This window comes from Crinia signifera, chromosome 1 (assembly GCF_055691185.1).
Source record: "Crinia signifera chromosome 1, ASM5569118v1, whole genome shotgun sequence".
NCBI classification, from domain to species: Eukaryota; Metazoa; Chordata; class Amphibia; order Anura; family Myobatrachidae; genus Crinia; species Crinia signifera.
Window position 1 is genome coordinate 418,995,329 of NC_139217.1, and position 22,198 is coordinate 419,017,526.

Genomic DNA, 22,198 nt, shown 5'->3' on the forward strand with positions numbered 1-22,198 from the left:
TTAGATTTGGGTGGGGTTATACTTCAAAGTGAGATCTATATTGCAGTGCAAAAATAAAGCAGCCAGTATTTACCCTGCACAGAAACAAAATAACTCACCCAAATCTAATTCTCTCTGCACATTTTACATCTGCCCCCTGCAGTGCATATCGTTTTGTCCATCTAAGAAGGATTCTGTCAGAAAGAGTGAACTAGAATTAGGCCCTAGGAGTCTAATTCACACCTGTTCGCAAGGTACCTTTTTTCTCAAGTGGATAAAACCATGCTGCACTGAAGGTGGGGCAGATATAACATGATTTAGATTTGTGCAAGTTATTTTGTTTCTGTGCAGGGTAATTACTGGCTGCTTTATGTTTACACTGCAATTTAGATTTCAGTTTGAACACACATCCCTCAAATCTAACTCTCTCTGCACATGTGACATCTGCCCCACCGGAAGTGCAGCATGGTCTTGTCCATTTGAGAAAAAAATGTGCCTTCTGAGGTTCTCAATCAGGCCCTAAGATGCACATTTCAGCAAAAAAAAGATGCTTTACAGGTTGGGGTCTTTAGCTTGTGCCAGGAGTCTGGCACTGCATGGGATATTGAGGCTAGGTGTATGGGGACAGATCTGTAGAGTCCATAAATTCAATCTGATAACCAAGGACCACCTGACAAACAATGGCCTCTCCTATATAAGTTTCTTTTTTTTTTAATTAAATGTTTTATTGACACACCATGAATTTACATTTTACAGTATATATTTATACAAAATACCATTTACTACCTACTGTATTTATCAGAAGCAAGGGTGATGTTCTAAACAGGTGGTTCAATTAGAGGGCACTGTAATAAAAAGACCAAAAAATGCACAAACAGAAAACTAAATATCTCTGTCAAAGCCAATGCACTGGCTAAAATAATTGATGTTACAGTAGGTGCGTTTCAATTGCAATGAGGTTTTACTTCAGTTACAGTATGAAAAAGGAAACTCCATAGAGAGAATGCATCTCCCAGCAATAGCATTCACATGGTGTTTAGAACATGGTCTTGTCATTCATAATAATTATGTCGACAGGGTTAACATGTCAACACAATTAACATCTACACCAGCAAAATGTAAACATTTGCAGATTATTCACATCGCAAATCCAACATTGTCATAATGTTGTCATTTCCAAGTTTTAGTATTAGGGCTACGACTTGGATTAGGAGCAGTATGAGAACAAAAACAGCGGGTGAAATTTAATAGGATGAGAGATTCAGAAAGTGAGAGATTTGGTAAGAAATCTCCAGTTTTTTTAAAGCGGCAATCATTTACACTGCAAAACCAGTTTGATTTTGAAGTGATGTATGCCGCTTTAAAAAAAGTGGAGATTTCTTACCAAATCTCTCACTTTCTGAATGTCTCACTGTATTAAATGTCACCCAGCATGTTCACATTCTAACAATGTTGACATTACATCAGTCCCAAAATGCTGAATGCTGTCAACATTTTGAACAAGTTGACGAGTCCTAATGTTGATACTGTGATTGTCTGACACATACAGTGAACCCTTCTGTGTATTCTCGTTAGCCTGTTCCATCCTTGTTCGGCTTCCAAGGTACAGACTTGGCAGTTGGGATGAGAATGCAGTGTTATGGATAGGAGCTCATTAAACCAAAAATAAGGGATTCTAGTGATGTTCAAGTGGGAGACAATCGCTAGGTCGACGCGATGAAGGTTACATTAGGTCAATACATGAAAAACCTGTAGGTCGACATGGTTAAGGTTGACAGGTCGGAAGGTCGACACAAGCATTAGGTTGACAATGGTTGACAGTCAAAAGGTCAACATGAGTTTTTCACATTTTTTTCCGACATGTGCCGACAGAGGTATTTCATACCCTACCATCCACTAGGGTGTGAAGGGAGAGTATAATAGTGTGCCGAGTGCAGCGAGCTATGCGAGGGGACGGGGTACACGGATATGGTGTCCATGTTGATTTACGACGTCATTCAAGACAAAAAATGTGAAAAACTCACGTCAACATTTTAACTGGCAACCTTCCCATTGTCCACCTAATGCTCGTGTTGACCTTCCGACACTGACGACCTTAGCCATGCTGACTTTTTTTAATGTGGAGACCTAATGTAGGTGCTCACGACGCACATCGTGAGCGGGTCGTCAGTGTCTCGTCCGACCCGCTCACGGTGACGCGGGGGGGCACGACCCGCTCACAATGTGCACCGTGAGCGGGTCCGATCCGATGGCGACCCGCACCCGGCTGTATGGTCGTTCTTCAGATCCTACCTGCAGCAGGTAGGATCTGAATAACGACCGACCCGCGGGGCCGCGCATCGGCTCGGGATCGGACCAGAACAGGGAAAAAAAGGGCCCAATCTACCTACAATCTACATCCAATTGGTTGGAATTGGATCTAGATTGAGGGGATCGGGCCCTAGTCGTCCTGGTGTGTACCCAGCTTAACCCTTCATCGTGTTGGCCCAGCGACCGCCAGCCCATGTATATATATCATTATTAGGGCTTCCACCAAACTCCTCCCCATACTGAAAACCAATTTGATATACTAGTTTTGTATGGTATATACAAGTGAGACCTCATATATAGAGCACAGCATAGACAGTCATCATATATTACATATCATTTTACAGCAAGTGTCTGCACTGCTTGCTGCCGGAGCTCCTGTCCACCTCTCCCTCCTCATTCTTTCTTTTTCCCCCTTTTTTTGGGGGGGGTCATATTTTCCTGGTATTGTTTCTGCCACATTACACAAGTACCGCTACAAGCTCATTCCTGGAGTACAGATGTGCTCCTGCAGGTGCAACGACTGAGATGCCCACTTTAACCAGCTTTAGAGTCTTCTATATTACTTGGAGCCTCTCTCCACCATCATTTGCACCATCAAAGTTGAGCCAGCCCCATGCTAAGTGAAGATTCTCTGCCAGAGTATGGACTCCAATGTGAGCGATAATGTGAGTCTGAGTAAGACACTCCCATAACACACCCAGAAAATATATTATCTCTGAGTGTTGCAATACATATTCAAAACATTTCGGACACTTTGAGTAGCATAGCACTGCTCAACTTCACCCCAACTCAGATCAGGTATTGTTATATGTAAGTACCAATTATCACCAGTTACATGTTTACATGTTTCATCTTAATATTTGATATGTGAGTGAGAGTACGTTCTCCAAGAATGCTGGAGGGAGAGAGGCTTTTACAGAAGAACTAAAAGAAACCTTTCAACATTTATAATTTTTTGATTCAGTGTGAGTGCAGTATGCCTCTTTTCACCAACAGAAGAAAATAAATGAACACTTTTAATTTTTGTGTTTCTTTAAACTGTATTACACATTGTTGTTCACGTTTTATTTCCATACTCCTGATCTGGAACAATATTGAATCATTCAACTGCACATTGAGTCACCTGGAAAAATCACCAGAACCAGACACTACAAGGACAGTGTTTTTTTTGGATACACAGCAGGAAATTATCCCATTTCAGTTATTCACAATTAGAACACTATTTGATTTATTGTTCTTTATTTTTAATCCCTTTGATTGCTTTATTTATTCTAAACTCTTCTTCCATTTACTCCTCGAACAGCCTAACCCTAACCACCCCTTCAGTCTCACCCTAAACTCCCCCACCCTCAATATAAAACTAATCCTCCCTCTAGTGCTTGATCTTATCCTCATAATTTACCGGCAGGATCTGTTAGGATTCTGCTTTCAAAATGCCAACTGTCCAGATTTCAGCTGTATTATTATATTTTTGGTGTGTTTGGAGCATTTTTAATTGCAGATATTCAGTGATAAAGAAACAGACACTGTACATGCATAGTGTATATGGGGCTCTCTGTGGTGGGAGGAGCTGGGGGCGGGCACAAGGTAAGTCAATGTGGGGTTATTATTTGGCTATAGCAGGCCAGAGACCTGCATAGTGTATATGGGGCTATCTGTGGTGTGAGGAGCTAGGGACGGGCACAAGTAGGTCACTGTGGGGTTATTTGGCTATAGCAGGCCAGAAATCTGCATAGGGTATATGGGGCTATCTGTGGTGGGAGGAGCTAGGGGCAGGCACAAGGTAGGTCAATGTGGGGTTATTATTTGGCTAAAGTAGGCCAGAGATCTGCATGGTGGAAGGTGGAAGGAGTGGAGGGCAGGTGCAGAGAAAGTTACTTCCGGTTTATTATATGGCTATAGCAGGCCAGAGATTTGCTTAGTGTATTATGTGTCTCCCTGTGGTAGGAGGAGCTGGAAATGGGCGCAGTGTAGGTCACTGCTGTTTTACTTTACTATATGGTTATAGCAGACATGAGATCTACAAAGCATATATGTGGCCCCTTGTGGTGGGAAGAGCTGAAGGAGGACACAGATTACGGCAAACTGGATGAGCCATTTGTTTCTTACATGCCCTTAAATTCTATGTTTCTATTATACAGCCATTCCCTAATTTGCTGCGCTATATAAGAAACTGTAAATAAATAAATAATGATGAAACTGTGTTTGGCTGGCCAGAAAGGACTGAAGCCAGTATATTTTTGGATTGTGGGAGGAAACCGGAGTACCTGGAGGAAACCCACGCAAGCACGGGGAGACTATAAAAACTCCACACAGTTAGGGCCATGGTGGGAATAGAACCTATGACCTCAGCGATGTGAGTCAACCATTACACCGTCCATGCTGTACTGTAAATAGTATATCATAAGTGAGGCCAAGACCATTTCTGTCTATAAAAAACATTGTTGTGTTTTTAAAGGGGCTACTCTTATAGTCTGTATGGCTATGCTAAATTTATTTTGCAAGCAGTGGTCACAAGTGACAAACAGTTGCCTCCTGTATAATGTCAGCTCAGTATATGATTTGTCTGGCTGCGGTTTACAGGAAAGAGCTAGAATTTATTATCACTGTGTAGCTGTCCTGCACAAAGGCTACACTTCTTGCTGCAGTAGCAACAGACACAGAACAAAGCTCAGACTTCCCTTACTAAAGGAAAGTGATATATTGTCTTTGTATACTTAAACCACTTAAGTTACTGAATAATTAGTTTCTCGCAAACATTCTTCAAAAAATCAAAGAATCCCCCTTGCTTCCCTGCTGTAAACTAGCACTAATCAGCAAAGGTGAGCTAATGATCCCAGCTGTCTATGAGATGGCTAATCACATGATAGTTGTCATGCATGAAGTTAGGGTCTGGATTGGGAAGGTGTAAGTGGCCTGACCCTCTCCATGAGGGAGAAAATGCTCTGTTCCTGGACTTCCCTACTAATGTATGATTGCCATCACCTGTGGGGAGCTAGGTAATTGATAAGAAAGGTGTGTCACTACAGGTGATGGCAATCATACATTACCAGGGAAGTCCAGGAACAGAACATTTTCTCGCTCATGGAGAGGGCCAGGTAGGCAAGTATGGACAATGTATGGAGGGAGTGGGGAGGCTTGACCCAGCTCATGAAGCTGTGGGATACAGAAGTAGCTGCAGACTTGTGCGTTGGACTGTAGTGTAGAAGCTCAAGCAGAGGTGAGCCTGAAGGTGAGTCTCAGGAGAAAGCAATGATAACATTATTGTACAGGAACTGGAATAGACAGAACTAACACTGGAAAGGGAACTGGGTAGGTGACCGGACTGGAACGGGGCAGGAGACCGGACTGGAACGGGGCAGGAGACCGGACTGGAACGGGGCAGGAGACCGGACTGGAACGGGGCAGGAGACCGGACTGGACCGAGGCAGGAGACCGGACTGGACCGGGGCAGGAGACCGGACTAGACGGGGCAGGAGACCGGACTGGACCGGGGCAGGAGACCGGACTGGACCGGGGCAGGAGACCGGACTGGACCCGGACAGGAAACCAGACTGGAACCGGAGAAGAAACCAGACTGGAACTGGACAGAAGACCAGACAAACCAGATTAATAATTGTACTAGTACCAGATAGGAGACCAGAATGGAACTGGATTGACAAGCAGACTGGAACTGGACTGCCTCTGGCAGATTGGGAGTGTACGCAGAGCTCTGCATACGGAGAGCTGCCTCCCTAATGGCTGTTGTGGAATAAGACTTATTGATAAGGCGCTAATTAATGCTTCTAATGGTGTAATTAATCGTTAAACATAGGTTTTTCTGAACAGCAGCTAACAGCCAAAATACATTAAGACCCTGTTGTTACACAAGATGTCAGCTCTAAAATTTGGCACAAAAGGAAAAAGAAGTGTTGCACTATGTTATGGTGCATGTATGGCAGAAATAAGTACTGTATATACAGAGCATTTTCTCGCTCATCGAGAGGGCCAGGTAGGCAAGTATGCACAATGTATGGAGGGAGTGGGGAGGCTTAACCCAGCTCATGAAGCTGTGGGATACAGAAGCAGCTGCAGGAGACCGGACTGGAACCTGACAGGAGACCGGACTGTGATTGAACACTGGTTGGCGAATCATTTCTGTTTTTTCGTCTGTCAAAAAAAATGATTGAATACTCCCTTATAACGGATTGAGGAACAATTTGTGATGTTCGGCTGCACATATCCTCAGCAGGTATGACAGTGCAACATTGATAATTTTCCTGCACACATCAAGGGAACATGTACATTATAATCACCCCGTTAGAATGAAAACTTTGCTAGTGTCATTTCAAAGTATACACTGTACAGGAGCAATTAGCATGATCAGAAAGTTAGCATACAGTATTTTGCTGAAAAGGATCAAGAACTGAGAACACGTTCACAAAGACTCCTTACTATAAAGAATATGTCCAAATGTGCCTACTCCGGCTTTCAACAATAAATATTAAGCAGATCTTTCCTCAGGATGATAACAGATTGCTGGTACTTTATGTTACTACCGTAACACAGCTTTTCACTGCACATAAATCAAAAGTTATTTAACAGCAAACATATACTGCTTTAGCCTGGATTATACTAAAGCAAATCCCACCATTAAGAATTCAGCTGCTCAATTTGTTGATTTCCACCGAACACTATGTGGCCCAATCCACAAAATTTGATCCAACAGCCAGGAAAAATAGTTTGGTCGATGATCTCCATTGATATATGTAGGATGTTTCCAGTCATATAAAAAAAAAAATCTTCACACATCTGGTTAATTAGATGGTGAAAAAAAAGCAAACCCTTAAATCAATGCTTCAATGATATGCATGTCCTTTATTCACATCTCTATATGTCTGTGGCCAAACCTTCAATAGCTAGGGAAATGCTTCCAGCTAATTAGCATAGTAAGGATCGACAATCTGACAGGATCTGTAATAGCAGGTGCTGCACGTTATTGACCTATTGCCCACAGATCTGATGTGATTAGAACGTGTGTCTTCAGCGCTGCAATCTATTCCTGTACTAGAGTTTTAAAGCAAGATGTACTAAGTATTGTCATTTTTCAAACCCAGTCTGTGAAATGTCAGTTATCAGCTGATTGGCTTTTCAACCTTAGTACATCTGTCCCTTAGTGATAATAGAGTGCACGCTTTGATAAAACTCCCAAGATAGAGCGAAAGGCATCGGTGGCACACTATCGGACCCTCCGTGGATCGTTTTGCCTTTACAGAGCTACCGCTGTCACTACCATTGGCCGTGATTGAAGGTCTGCAGCTGACCAGCTGCTTCACACTCTATACCGATGATTGCTGGATGGCAGCGGCTCATGCGCTCTTCTCCCTCTGCCAACTAGCAGTAGCAGAGGTCATTATTTGCAGACCGCATCGCCTTCAGTGGAGATCAGGCTACAAACTGCGCTTACCCCAGATACTATTTGACCTGATCCCAGCTCCATAGGACGGGGAATTATGTGCTTTTTTGATTATTATTTGATGTGGAATTCAACTGAAATCTTTTAGTTCTTTTTGGGAGGATTTTTTTTTATTGATCCACCTCACATAGATAATGTGCATGTGATGTTCTTGATATATTAAACATTCTTATGCTTATTAAAAATTATTAATTCAAAGAATTGTGATTTTTTTTATTCATATCAGTCTTGTTTTATTTCCAATAAGAGAGTTTTAAACTTTACTAAATTCTAATGCAGAAGATCTCTGATATCATTTTCCGCATGGCTTTATCTTTCGCAAAGAAATCCAACAATAAAAACAGCTCATGCCCACCTAAACCTATTCATTCTGGAAATACTGTATATGTATATACAGAAACCAATGGGAATTTATTAGACACACTCTTTTTAAATAAAAGTCATGTGTAAAACATACTTGCCTACTTTTGAAAACCAGTTTCAGGGAGATTATAGTTGGTAATAGAATTTTGTCATGCTCCACCCAAAGGGCGTGTCTAGTTCCATATATAGAGAGATTGTGTAAAGAGATTGTGAACGTGGCACCTAGAAGGGTGGGTGTGTAATTTAAAATTACTTATATCCAAATGTAGATGAGCCCAAATGCAGTTAGTAAGAGATACTATACTTAATAAAGTGCTGGGAAATGGTGCTGATGATTCCAAGTAAATGTATCTTTCGTTCCTTTTTTTCCCCAAAAATGTAAGTGTAATGTGGGCTAGGTGAGATTGCTAGACTAATGAGGGAGATTGCTGCTATTTCAGGGAGTCTCCTACAGAATGCAGGAGGGTACGCAGCTACAGTATGGTGGAAAAGCCTTTTAATAACTTGTGCATCCTAAATAAAATGTTCCAACACAGCTCTTATGCTTTCCATACACTTATGCGATGCGACATCGAAGTGCGATGTCCATCGTATCCGATTGCATTTTATGGTGCAAACAATGCCCCCTTTCAGCACCCGGTGGCACATGGGGAGCTTGAAGAGGGTGGGCAGACGGTGGCAGAGTAGCGTAGAGGACGGCGGGGGTCAGCGAGAAAGTGCAGCCAATCAGAGGGCCACCCAGTGTTTTAAAAGTTTTTTCAAATTCTGCCGCCACCGCTGACCCCCCTAGATCCCCTACACAGCGCTAAACTACCCCCCCTCTCCCCAAACCCATCGCCACCGAAAGCGTTTCCTCCGCCCCTCACCCGCGGATTGCATTAGAGCGATCGCATGTGGTTAAAACCACATGCGATTGCTCCTGCAGTTCTATAAATATTATGTACAGCACATACTATCTATCGGCGCGGTATTCGACCGCCGGGTCCACTCATTGCGTTGCATAATCCATAGAATGTGCATACAATCATTATTATTATTTATTGAACAGATGTGGTCGAAATCGAATGATTGCATGCAATATCTCATAAGTGTATGGGCTACATTAGACACATACTTGCTAAACGAGGGTTGTATATTAGAGCCTTACTACAACCTGTACAAATTAAATACAATGTACCGTACACAGTCTGGACTCATGGTGCCCATACACGAGTTATGTTCTCCGTGAGTTTTGAAGTATATCGCATCTAGTTCAAAACGCATGCGATGTGCTACAGCAGCATACGTTTTGTACTAGGTACAATGTGACCTAGTACAAAAAGTATGTGCTGCACATTTTTGTGCGATGTGATGTGTGCGGGAGCGGCAAAATAAACCATGTATGGGCACAATTAGATTTTTATATATTATTTTATTGTATTTTATTTCATTTCTAACATTAACTAAAATGCACTGTACATGATGGAGCTATGGACTTGTATGTCCAAATCTCGATCATCTTGCTCATCATGTACAAAGACGCAGGTCACAGACGTCAGTTCCAAGACGTCAGTATATCGGCATCAGAATCCCGACTTCCGGTGCTCCGACAGGGGGGATCCTGACTGACGGGGCTATTCTCCCTTTGCCACGACCCCCATAGAGGGTGAATAGAACCTGTGTCAAGCCCGCAAGGGGCTTCTTTGTGCTCGCCCCCGTGTCGGAGCACCGGCAGTCGGGATTCCCATGTCGGTATACTGACTGTCGGGCAGCCATACCACACCCACATTACTAGGCACAACCTCATTTTAGTGTTCCGAAGAGAAGAAAACTATAGAAGGTCACAATATTGCTCAGCTGATTAATTTGGAGCATCCAGATTCCAATTCTAAAATGGTACATATGGATTTTACAATTATTCATTTAATCTCAATTTAACAAATTTTGGTGAATTCCTAATAAGAAAATTCAATAAAAAGAGTAACTTTCGCCTGCCTGTTTATGTAAGTAAAAAAACTTTCAATCCAGGATTTTTACAAAATAAAAAAATCCTACGATGCTGGAGTGCTATAAAACAGTGACATGAAATCATTCTTTCCATTGGTCTGCACATAATCACCAGTTCAATATACTGTAAGTGCACAATTACTGGCCTGCATTGGAAATGTTTAATATATTTCTAGAAACTATACACAAATTCTTTCCAGCATGGATAAGTAATAGTAACAGTTTGCAAAGGAAGCAGGTGTAGAGTTGTATTTATATCGCTCATCAAGGTTCACAGTTTAGCGAGGAGCTGTCACTGTGCTTCCTGCGATGTTGCCAGACTAAAATTGCACAAGAGAGACTTCCCGTTGGTTGTATCGGTAATTGCAATAACGTGCTCATGCCAAGTCATTCAAAATATCTGCTCCTTTTTGTAAAACAGGCTACAAATTACACTTTTACACTGGATCGATCTAATAAAAGTACAGTGGAAAACTAAATCATGTTGCTAAATACGGTCAACTGAAAATGCTGTAACGCTTCGCAAGCTGCCAAGATGTTACACAATGGTGGGAAGTGGGCATCGGGGCAGGAAAAAATAAGTGACTGCTTGTTTTGTACTGTATGTTGAATATACATTTTTGCTCTTAATTGGTGTGCCTAAATTATGACACACTATCAATTTGTTCATATGTAATTCTATAGTACAGCATCTGCGGCTAAGAACATTCAGAGGACTGACGAGCAGTAGGCAGCTGATATGGCCCTGGTATGACTTGTCAACAGTCATCAACATGCAGCTTGTTGACATTACCAAAATGTTGACAATGAGTAAGAACTGATTATGTCTAGCTTGTGTTATACACAAGCTGTACAGTGGTCCTTTTCCTTTTCTAGGTATCTTCATTAGGGACCAGGTGGTGCTGTTAGAGCGACTTATGGCTTGGACCTCTGATACCCTAGTATTCCAATGAATGTTTCTCCCCCAAACCCAGGGCCGCAGCGCTCCAGGCGGGGGGCGCCCAGCCGCTCGCCAGGGAGGGTGCGGGGATGCGGCGGGTGCCACCACGGGGAGGAGGGATGTGGCCGCCGTCACAGGGGGGAGAGCTGCGGCCGCCGAGTCGCTCCACCGTGGGATGGGGGGGGGGGTTGTAAAACAGGTCCACCACACCGGCCGAGTCGCTCTACGAGAGCGGGGGGGGGGATTTCAGACAAGCCCCATCGCTCACCCGTTCTACGGCGGGGGAGGAGGGGGGATGCAGCCGAGTCGGTCCACAAGTGGGCGGGCCGGGTGCCGCTTACCTGGCTCCACGGGGTGGGGAGACCTGCTCCCAAGTGCCGCCTTCCAGTGGCCAGCGCCCCCAGGCAAATGCTTAAAGCTGCCTAGTGGTGGCGCCGGCCCTGCCCAAAACCCACAGAGAATCTACTGGAATTTAAGATTTTCTCTGTTGTGTTGTGTACCTGATGTTATCTGTTGAGATTCACCAGACTGAGTCGCTTTTCCAGATAGTTATTTCCTGTCAACTCAATCTCAAATTCTATCATTTTATTTCTGCTAAAACATCTCTAGTCTGTGAGCGGCAACTTACAGTAGTACTTCTAAACTAGTCGTAGGAGTAAATGAAGGAAATTATCCCTTTGAGTGCCAACATCTATGTGATAGATAATACCTTCTAAAAATGCCAGCATCGCTCACATTTGTTATATAAAAAAAAATAAAAAATGCAGTGTAAAAATAGATATTTCCTATATACGGTAATGGTTATAATAAAAATGCTTGCTCTGCAAACACCTATTTTGGCAAATTTACTTGGCACTCAAAGGGTTAATTAAGTTATTGATTGCCTTATTTGCCAGATCTAACCTAACCCTGATCCTCCCACCCTGCAGACTCATCCCAACTCTCCACTCCCTGCAGAATGTCAACATTTCATATCAACACTGTCGACATTCTGCAGATGCTGACCTGTACAATGTGAACATTTTAAAAATGTCAAAAATATAACTGTTGACATTATGGTGTCAACTTTATAATTGTTTACATTACGACCGTTTGTTATAAATATCTTTACATTTTTTAATTTTTTTATGATTATAAAATACATTTTGAATTAATTATGAAAACTGACCCAGCATCCATTAAACTAAAATGGAAAAAACCACCCTGGAAGGTCATGGTCAAACAATAGTTTTAGAGTATTTTTAGATATACTGTATTTGCAGTTTGCATGCGGGTATTTAGAGAGTAGCTTACCCCCTTCCACAGCACAAAGAGGGTGCAACTTCTTTGCAAGACCAGGGCTTCTGCATTTGTTGGATGTGGAAGAACTAGAGATGACTTTGCAGGTAACAATTGTAAAACCCTTCATAGAATTTATTGATTTTGGTATTATTTATTGTAAGCTAGTTAAAAGCCCGTCAATATGCCAGCTTAAGGAGCATTCCCACCTTGGCGATTTCAGCCCATTTCAAAGCAATCTGACTAGATTAATTTGAAATGAAGCACTGATCACTCCGTGTATATGCCCTGCAGCGATAGCCGGGAAAGCCAGTGCTTGCCCTGGTTTTCCCTAGATCATGGGGCTTTGCCTATTAAAAAATTGCCCAGCACACAGCATTGCGGTGGGCATCTCTAAAACATGTGAAGAGCCGAATCACCCTATGGGGCTTTAGTCCTTTTCGGCTCCTACAAGTTTGAAACAGATAATTTTGCTTTCACTTTCTCTAAAGTAGTAATTAGGTCAGTCCAGTAGACTCTAGTGGTCGCAAGCGGTACTTCACCTCAGACATGAGGAGTTTTAGCCTTTTATATATAGATTCAGCTTAAATTGCAACATCGCTTGAGATCAAAGCATGAGTTCTCCCAACAACACACAGGTTTATTGAAACCTGTGTGTTTTTGGCGGCCGTACCCCTGTTTTGGCTGTACAACGGGGCTGTTTTCAGGGGCCAGCTCATCGGCGCTAATCTCCAGCAAGCCTGTTAATAGGATATTGTTGATAGTTGTTGACCTTTTACCACAGTAAATGTATAAACTACTTAATAATGTTTCCTCTTTTACAAAATACACATTTCTTTCTCAATCATTGAGGGTTTGTTTCATACCAATCTCCTTTGTGACTTCTGGGATTTTACTGTCGTCATCAGTTGAGACATTGTAGTCATCAGTGGTAAGGTCAGCAACAGGAACAGTATCAAATGGAATGGAGCTACTGCTGCGCACACAAAATAAATAAATAAATAAATAAATAAAGTAAAAAAATACATTACATGAATTTTGGTAGAATATAGTCATAGTATAAGAATTCATGACCAAGGTACAACATAAGAATTATATCCAACTTGGGTTTACGTTGTGGTACACAGTGTGATTTGTCAGTTCTGTGTGCCCTGTATGTGGCAGTAACTATGACTGTTCAAGGGCACAGCTGCCCATGGTGAAAATCAGTAAGTGGAGGTGTAACTTAATATATGCTACAGTATGCCATTTTGGAAGTATCATATACTTTTCAAAACATTAAAAGTGGCATACACTGTATTTTGCAAGTTCAATGTTAGTATGTAAACAGTGGCGACTCGTACCTCATGGCAGGAGGGGGCTACTGCTGGTCCTGAAGCAGCCCCCATCCCACCCCGCTGCCGCTCCTTCTGGTCCCAACACAGGTGCTGTGTACCTGGCGCCTGTACTATGATGATAGGCGCCGTGACTGGCGCATATGCCGTACAAACCTCTTTACTGCACATGCGTCCAGATTCTAAAAGCTGCTTCGGCAATAGCCCATATAAGGGATATCATGGTCCCGGTGCCTGTATAACACGGATGAAAAGCTCCGGGACCGGTGCATTTGCAGTACCGAAGTAGCCACGTAGGAACCGCACATGCACAATCCCCAGATTTTATGGGGTGCCGCTCAGCAGCCCATAGCGAGGTGTCCCAAAGGGAGGGAACACCTCCCAATGATACTGCCTCGGTTCCTGGCAGGCCGCTCTTCCAATAGGAAGACAATGCCAGTCACAGTGAAGCCACATCTCACAGACTGCATCTGGCTTCACTACAGTGGCAGATTTTACCTGGAGGGCTGCAGCCCTGGAGCCCATAGGTAAACACTGCCACTGGATGTAAATAAAGCTAAAACAGGAGTATGCCCGAAAATGTCAAATACACAAAACAAGTATAATTGATAATTTATGGCATTGCAGGGAAATCACCAACTAATCACAGATGGAACTTATAATTCTCAATAGAACAAAAGGCAACTTTGATTTTGAATATCTTGGCAAAGTCAGCTTGCCATCTGTGAATGACAAAACTCACCATAGGCAAAACAGGGAAAGGGGAATTGAGAATTTTGCACTGGTATGTACAGAATTGTTTGGGGCATTACAAGTACCTTGTAATGCCCCAAACTATTAAAACTGTTGTAGATTCCACTGTTCTATGAGCATCCATACAAAAGTGAGGGAATTCTGCCTGTAAGTGGCAGCTGAAGACTCAGAAATACTGTAGGTGGTGCTTCCATTTGGCAGGTATGATGAAAATATCTCTTTAGCATCATCTGTAACCATGGTTGCAGACAAAATTTAATAAAGTTACACATTTAAATTCTATGGTCACAGACACTAATTAGAGTGAAATATTCATAGTAGGTCTGACCAGGGGCTCCTTGGACAGAGCCAATAAACTACCACAAATCTCCATTGGAAGAGCAGCACTTAACTTTCAATTGCCCTGTGAACCATACAGTTTTAAATGCAGGTGCCCCTTCAGGGCTTAGAGCCCAGAGGCAGGTGACTCTATTGCCTCTGGGAGTTTCGCCCTTGGGTTAGATACATGTCAGTAAATGATACAACTTTAAGTGCAGCTTATAGAAAAATCTCAGTTTCGTCGCTAAAGACAGCATTGAATAGGGACCCGCCGCTATTTCCCCCGTCGGGAATACCGGCGGCACATTGAATACCCCCCTAAGTGTTTTAAGACTAGAAAGTGGATGTCCACAATCGAAGTATACATTTCATCTCTATGGTGAATTTCGTCGTTAACAGATGACAAGCTGACTTTGCCAAGATATTCAAAAACCAAGTATCCTTTTGGTCTATAGAGAATTATAAGTTCCATCTGTGATTAGTAAAAATGTTGGAGATTTTCCTGCCATGCCATGAATTATGAATTATACCTGTTTGGTGTACGTATTTGACATTTTTAGGCATACACCTGTTTTAGCTTAATTTCCATACTTACATTTAAATGACAAAACATACTGTATGCCACATTTAATGATTTGAAAAGAGTATAATACTTCCAAAATGGCATACTATAGAATTGGAACTAAGAAGTGAAGGGATTTCTCCATTGGTGGCTACAGAGGAGGGGCTGCAGCACAGTTAGGGCAGCCACACCAGCTGCAAGTGTGAGTCACTTTGGAATGGAAGTTGGTTTGGCTCCCCATATGAATTTTTAACTGTTTTGCAGCCCCACCTCTGGATCCACCACTTGATGTCTCTATGTCAGAAGGCGACCACTCGTAACCACATTGGTGCCTTATATATATCAGATCCGCCTGCATGTATCTGATTTGTAAACCATTAGTGAGTAGAAAGCCATACAAAGATTTAAGAAAATTTGGATCTTGTGTGGGTAAAATGTATGTATGTTTATTTTCGTGTGGAGTTCCATTATAACTTTTATGTTTCGATCACTGACGGGCATATTCACCAAAGTTTTGGATCTTTTTGGTTGTGTCACCAAGCATCCCTGTCCCCATGTCTTAGCAATGCTGTCAAAAGAATTTAATTTATGAATTCATTTGAAATAATTTAATATACAGTAGTAAATACCTTTTTTCCTGCACCTTCTGCTGAGCCTCTGTCAGCTTCTCATTCAGACCCCTAATCTTTGCTTTCTTCTCATTAAGCACACATGTAAATTTAGTATACAGATCACGCTCCAGTTCTTCCTTACTATTTACAAATTTTTCAAGCCTGGAAAGAAAAAATAGTCTCTTGTCTTCCATATTATTCATTATAGCAGTATGTTACAGTAAGATCCCATTTCACAATAAGTAAAAAGTTACTTGTTTTGAAATACAAAAAAAAAAAAGAAAGAATATTGTGAAGGACTAATTCTACAGTATATCACACAAAACAGCTCACTCATGTGCACTAATGTGTACCAATACGCAGTCACTGAGTGCATAGGCATCCATATTGTGAGTTAATCTAATATCCTTAATAATGTGGTCTTCCATTTCACATGGAACTATTAACATCACTAATACCTCTTTCACACTGCACTTCGGACCTGGGTAATTGTTGGGTTGTGGCATGTCATCCCGGGTCGAGGTAAGGCATGAAAACACCAAAGCTTATAACCTGGGTCGACAAACCCGGCAATTCCAGAAAAAGAGAAATTAGACCTTGGCGCAATCAATTAGCAGCTGTTCAAATAGAGGTGTGTTAGTCCCCAATAGTATATATAAAAATAAAAATAGAGATATGGAACAGCGCTGGTGCTATACTGATGTATAAAACAATAACACAGCTAGGTATAACAAGGATTTATTAATAAACAAGATAATTAAAATGTAATAGCATGCATAAATTATACAACAAGCCTCTAATTGGTACCAATTAGAGGCTCATTGTATAATTTATGCATGCTATTACATTTTAATTATCTTGTTTATTAATAAATCCAAACCCGGCAAGTCTACATGGGTTAAGAAGGGTTAAACCCAGGATGCCTTCTGTACAATGGGGGAACCGGGTTTAATGTGAAAGCACCGGACCAGTCCGACCTGGTACTGCGATGTGAAAGAGGTATAAGCTACATCCTAACTTCCTCTACAGCTGAAACTGCTTTTCTTGTATCTTTGTGCAACTTCCTTTAATTTAATCACTGGTTCCTATTGGACAAATATAAAGTGTTGGTTAATACTACAAAACAGCTACTTCTGAAATGCTAATGGGATAGAAATATGTTAACATACAGGCAGCTGGTTGATTATAGGAAAGCTATAAATACCTATACTGTGTATGACTTAGCAAGGCTGGTATTCTTGGACATTGTGTATTGTATGTCATATTATGTACGGAACCAACAGATTCTTTCTACACAGTGATTAAGGTAGACCGGTATTACTTGGTATGCCTACCACCACTTCCAATAGTGATTTGCTTGTGAAACTATAGTATTCCATTCATTTACATCTTACTTCTAAATTAGCTCTTGTACCATAGTAGTTATAATTCCTTACTTGTCATGAATGTATTGCCAGTCACATTGGAGTCTTTCATTTTCCTTCAGCAGATGTTCATTTCTACTAAGTAATTCTGTTGTACAGTTCAAACAATAATTAATTAACTCTTTGATGATTTCAGCCGGATGTGGGGCACTCTTCAGTTTGAGTGATCCAAGTTTAAACTGTAAAGACAATAAAAGGTTATTTTAGAGAGAGTTCCTAAACTATTTTCATATAGGTATATTTTGTATTTATCATTACAGAAAAATTAAGATTATACTACAAAAAATAATTATTTCTTTGTAGTGCTTAAATTGAGACAAATCAAATTGAGTAAATAAAGCAACAGTCAACTCATATAGTAGGCTATTTTAATAACCAGTTGATTGAAGAACAACCAACACTTTTGCGTACAGCATAAACCACAAATAGAACACTGCATCAACGGCTGTAATCGTCTTTTTCTACTCTTGTGGCGTGCCCATTTTAAACTGTTGAACTGTTGTAGATTGCACTCTTCTGTGAGCATCCATTCAAAAGTGAGGGAATTCTGCCTGTAAGTGGCAGCTGAAGACTCAGAAATACTGTAGGTGGTGCTTCCATCATTTGGCAGGTATGGTGAAAAAATTTGACAACTATTCAGCATCATCTGTAACCATTGTTGCAGACAAACATTAATAAACTAAAATGACACGTTTAAATTCTATTGTCACAGATACTAATGAGAGTGAGATATTTATAGTAGGTCTGAACACAGGCGTACGTTCATCCCAGTTGCCCTGAGGCAAGTTGGAATTTGGTCCTCCCCCCACCAATATAAAAAACAACAACAAACGACTGTAGCTCACAGTGAATTGGTAGGGCTCCAGCTCTGCTGTGTGACAATGGCCGGGACTCACGACATTCAGCCGTCTGCAACATGCAGAATCAATGTTCACTGGCAGGTCCCATCTCACGGTGCAGCAGCGGCTGGTGCACCATCCCTTTCTGCAGCACAGGCTGAGCGGTATCAGGCGGGAGCTATTCTGCCTCCTATTGCAGGTTTTGGGGGTCCTAGGACAGAGCCAATAAACTATGCAGCAGCGGGTACACCACAAATCTCCATTGAAAGAGCAGCACCTTGGATTCCGCTGTGAATCATACAGTTGTAAATGCAGGTGCCCCTTCAGGGCTTGGAGCCCGGAGGCAGTTGACTCTATTGCCATACACCTTTGGGTCTGATAAATGGCAGTAAATGGAAGGACTTTAATTGCTGCTTTTAGGAAAAGCTCAGTTCATTTAGACATCAAGTTATAGTATCCACCATAAGGATTTTAATTATTTATTGAATTATTGAATGTTCATTTATGCTACATCACAAATAATGTATACCTTGCCTTACTAAACTTTTAGTGATAAGATGTCTGATATGTAACATCACTAGAAATATACAGATGGAGTGGGACTCGTTCAGCCGGAGGCTGGCAATAGAATCGCCAGCTGCCAGCCCCGCCATCCGCCAGCAGGGTTTCTGCTCCCCGCCGCCGAGTGACTTGGACGTGCATGAGTTTACACAAGAGATTCTGCACTCTCCAAATACTTTACTATGAACATTCTAAGCTGCAATCTATATAAAACCAAGGATTTTTATTTCTAATCCATTTGGTAAACTCAATTAAATTTTCAAAAATTTAACAAAATATAAATGTGAATATTGCAATACAGTAACTCCAGTTTTTCTAACAAGAAAAGTGATGGAGGCCAGAAATATTGTGTGTTAATTTGATATTATACTAAGTAGATCATAGTGTATTACGTACATAACACGAAAACTCCTAATTTAAATTTTTAAAAATCATGGTTTAAATAAAGCTGGGACCACACTGGGTGATACATCGTTAATGATATTGCCTGCATATCATCCAGTGTGCATGGTCAATACCGTTAACGCATGCAGCTACAAGTCATTTACGACCACTTCTGTCATCTGTACATGCAGCTCAGGGGTGGGTGATATCACTGACCAATATCGTGAACAATATGGGTCAGTGTGTATGCACTGTGTTGTTCTCCCATGGCATAACCGATATAGTTAATTATATTGGCGGCCACGGGAATCTCTCCAGTGTGTCCCCAGCATTCATCGTCCATTGCTCACCAAATGGGTTATTTGGTGCAATTTGTGGATACGTTTTTGTGTACAAATCGGTGTGTTATTAAGCACAATAATAAACATTCTTTGATATATCACAGGGTGGATTGTTATAGCAATGGCTCAGAAACGTTTTTGAAGCCCAGTGTCCTAGAGTATCAGCTTTTCCTTCATGGTACCGCAAGTATTAAAGTATTTCATTGCTAAATTTAAAAAAATAAACATAAATTTAATTAAGTAAATTGTCTATCTTTCTTCGTTAGGTATAGTTATATGGCAGTGGTGTACAGTTGTGCTTCTGATGGTCCCCATATTGTATTATTGGCAGCCACTAACACTGGCTTTGCCTATCACTCTGACCGTATATGTTGTGATTTGGGGCCTTATTTTGGTTCATTCTTTCTGACAAAATCCTTCTTAGATGGGCAAAACCATGTGCACTGCAGGGGGGGCAGATGTAACTTGTGCAGAGAGAATTAGATTTGGGTGAGTAATTTTGTTTCTGTGCAGGGAAAATACTGACTGCTTTATTTTTACACTGCAATATAGATCTCACTTTGAAGTAAAACCCCACCCAAATCTAATTCTCTCTGCACAAGTAACACCTGCCCCACCTGCAGTGCACATGGTTTTGCCCATCTAAGAAGGATTTTGTCAGAAAGAATGAACCAAAATAAGGCCCTTGATTTGTTTCTGGACCACCGACCCTAGGCACCTCTGCACAGGGCCGCCGAGAGGTATACTGGGCCCGATAAAAATTTGGGGGTGTGGCCTAATCACAGGAGGCGTAGCCACCTCCTGCAATTAGGCCACACCCCCAAAACAATTAGGGGGGTGAAAAAAAAAAACTTTAAAGAAAGTCGAGGGGGGTGTCATTGTCACCCCCCATCAGCAGCAGCACACACCTACAGTATGTGCTGTGTTGACACACGCTGTCAGTGAGATGCTCATGCTGAGCCTGCACATGCTGTAGGTTTGTGCTGCCCGGGAGGGACTGAGGGGGAAGCGGGGTGGGTCGGGCCAGGGCCCCCGCCTGCCCCCTCCAGCAACCCCAGGCCCGGGTAATTAGTACCCGCTCCTCCCTCTCGGTGACCCTGCCACTGCAAGCGCACCATGACACCCTCGTGTCCCTAGACGCACAGTTTGGAAACCGCTGTGTAATAGTGTTATTAAATACATAAACTTGGCTTCGCACAATTCTCTACAGAAAATAATAAATGGTTAATACATTAAGCAGCGAAAACAAACATTTCAACATTAAAAACTTTTATATACAACAACTGAAATGTCAATTTGTGCTGGACATCATGATAAAGTAGAGACATCAAATCAAGAAAATTTACTTTTTATGCAACTTGTCCAGTTAAACAGATTTCAGCAACTAAAAGATGTGTCTGTCAGTGTAGGGTGTAAGTTGCAGTAGTGACAAGGTACAGCCTTATCATTTATCTAACGGCTTTACCAAAGATTACCATTTGTGGAGAGGAAACCGGTTTTCAACACCTGCATGGCACACTCATTCAAGAGGGATAAAAAAATTCATGCCACACGCTGGTTTAAGACAAACTAGCTGTGTAAATACACGAGGACAGATAAGTGGTTATTTCTAATCTCCCAAATTAAGTGAAGGATTAAATGTCCAATAACTTCAGACACGACAGATCTGTGTATGAGTGATAGTGGGAAATGTCCCGAGGTGACTGTATGAACTAATGGTGACATATCATTGGGGGTATGCAGACTGGCAGAGCACAACGATGAAATCTGCAGTAATCCCATTAGCAGGTCAGATTCAATGGCCAGTTGTAGTGTTACAGAGATTCATGTCATGCCATGTCAGGAACAATGTACAGAGTACTGTATCTATTTGAAAGCACCTAGGAAATGTGGACATAGGTTTATTTTAAATGTGGTCAATAAAAAGTTAGATACTGTAGGTCAAAACAAAAATAAATATTTTGAAACACCATGTGTTTTGTACCTTTCTCAGGACATTATGTGGTTCTTTATATATACACAACACAACTGAGAACACAGGGCCAATTAATACTAGATCCCAATTTGACAAAAGTGACTATTTTTAGTCAATTTAGCCACTGTATTTAATTTAAGGTTTTTTTTTTTTTTATTGCCTCTTTAAAGTAGTCTGAAAAATCGTACAGAAAAGCTTACTGAAATAGAAGGGTTAGTAATAAATAGAGATATTTTTACTATGGCAAAGCTATATGACATAGCTGGAAAAATTAAGATGGGTACAGGTATGTGTTATGTGGCAGGCTGGGGGCGTGACTATGTAAAAAAAAAAGGTGTGGCCTACTGAGATTGTTATTGCAGTGGAATAATTCTCTACATCCCCAGCCCCGTTCCCATCCACAATTCAAATTGTGATTTCCATATGGGGCGGTTGGACGATCTTCCAACATATTAACCGTGCCTGCCCAAACTGCATGGGAGGTGAGGGGTATGTGCAAAATGTGAAAGAGAAGCAGGTTCTAGCCCACCTTTAAATTACAGGATAAGATTATAGTATTTGTATACCACATGAAAATGCATTTGCTTCCATCACATGTACATACAGATGGAGCCGGCCTGGTCTTTGCAGGGGATGGCGGAAGAATCGCCATCCGCCATCCCCCGCCAGCCACCATCTGATCTGCGAAAGGGGACGCACGCGCACGACATGCACGCGCGTCCCCTTCCGACGGCGCTTCCCCCGGGATCCCCACCGCCTCCCCGCTCTCCCCCACCGCCTCCCCT

At 41.8% G+C, this 22,198-nt stretch overlaps 1 protein-coding gene across 1 annotated transcript in view; it reads right to left on the reverse strand.

The window, feature by feature from the left end:
• The window catches only part of XRCC4 (X-ray repair cross complementing 4), a 340,917-nt gene that overhangs the window by 151,872 nt on the left and 166,847 nt on the right, over window positions 1–22,198 (reverse strand). Inside the window, exons 4-6 of the mRNA XM_083151842.1 lie at window positions 17,326–17,492; window positions 15,908–16,051; window positions 13,178–13,287 (exon numbers count right to left, since the gene is read on the reverse strand). Of these exons, the coding sequence (XP_083007968.1) occupies window positions 13,178–13,287; window positions 15,908–16,051; window positions 17,326–17,492 (421 nt within the window). The remainder of the gene's footprint in view (window positions 1–13,177; window positions 13,288–15,907; window positions 16,052–17,325; window positions 17,493–22,198) is intronic.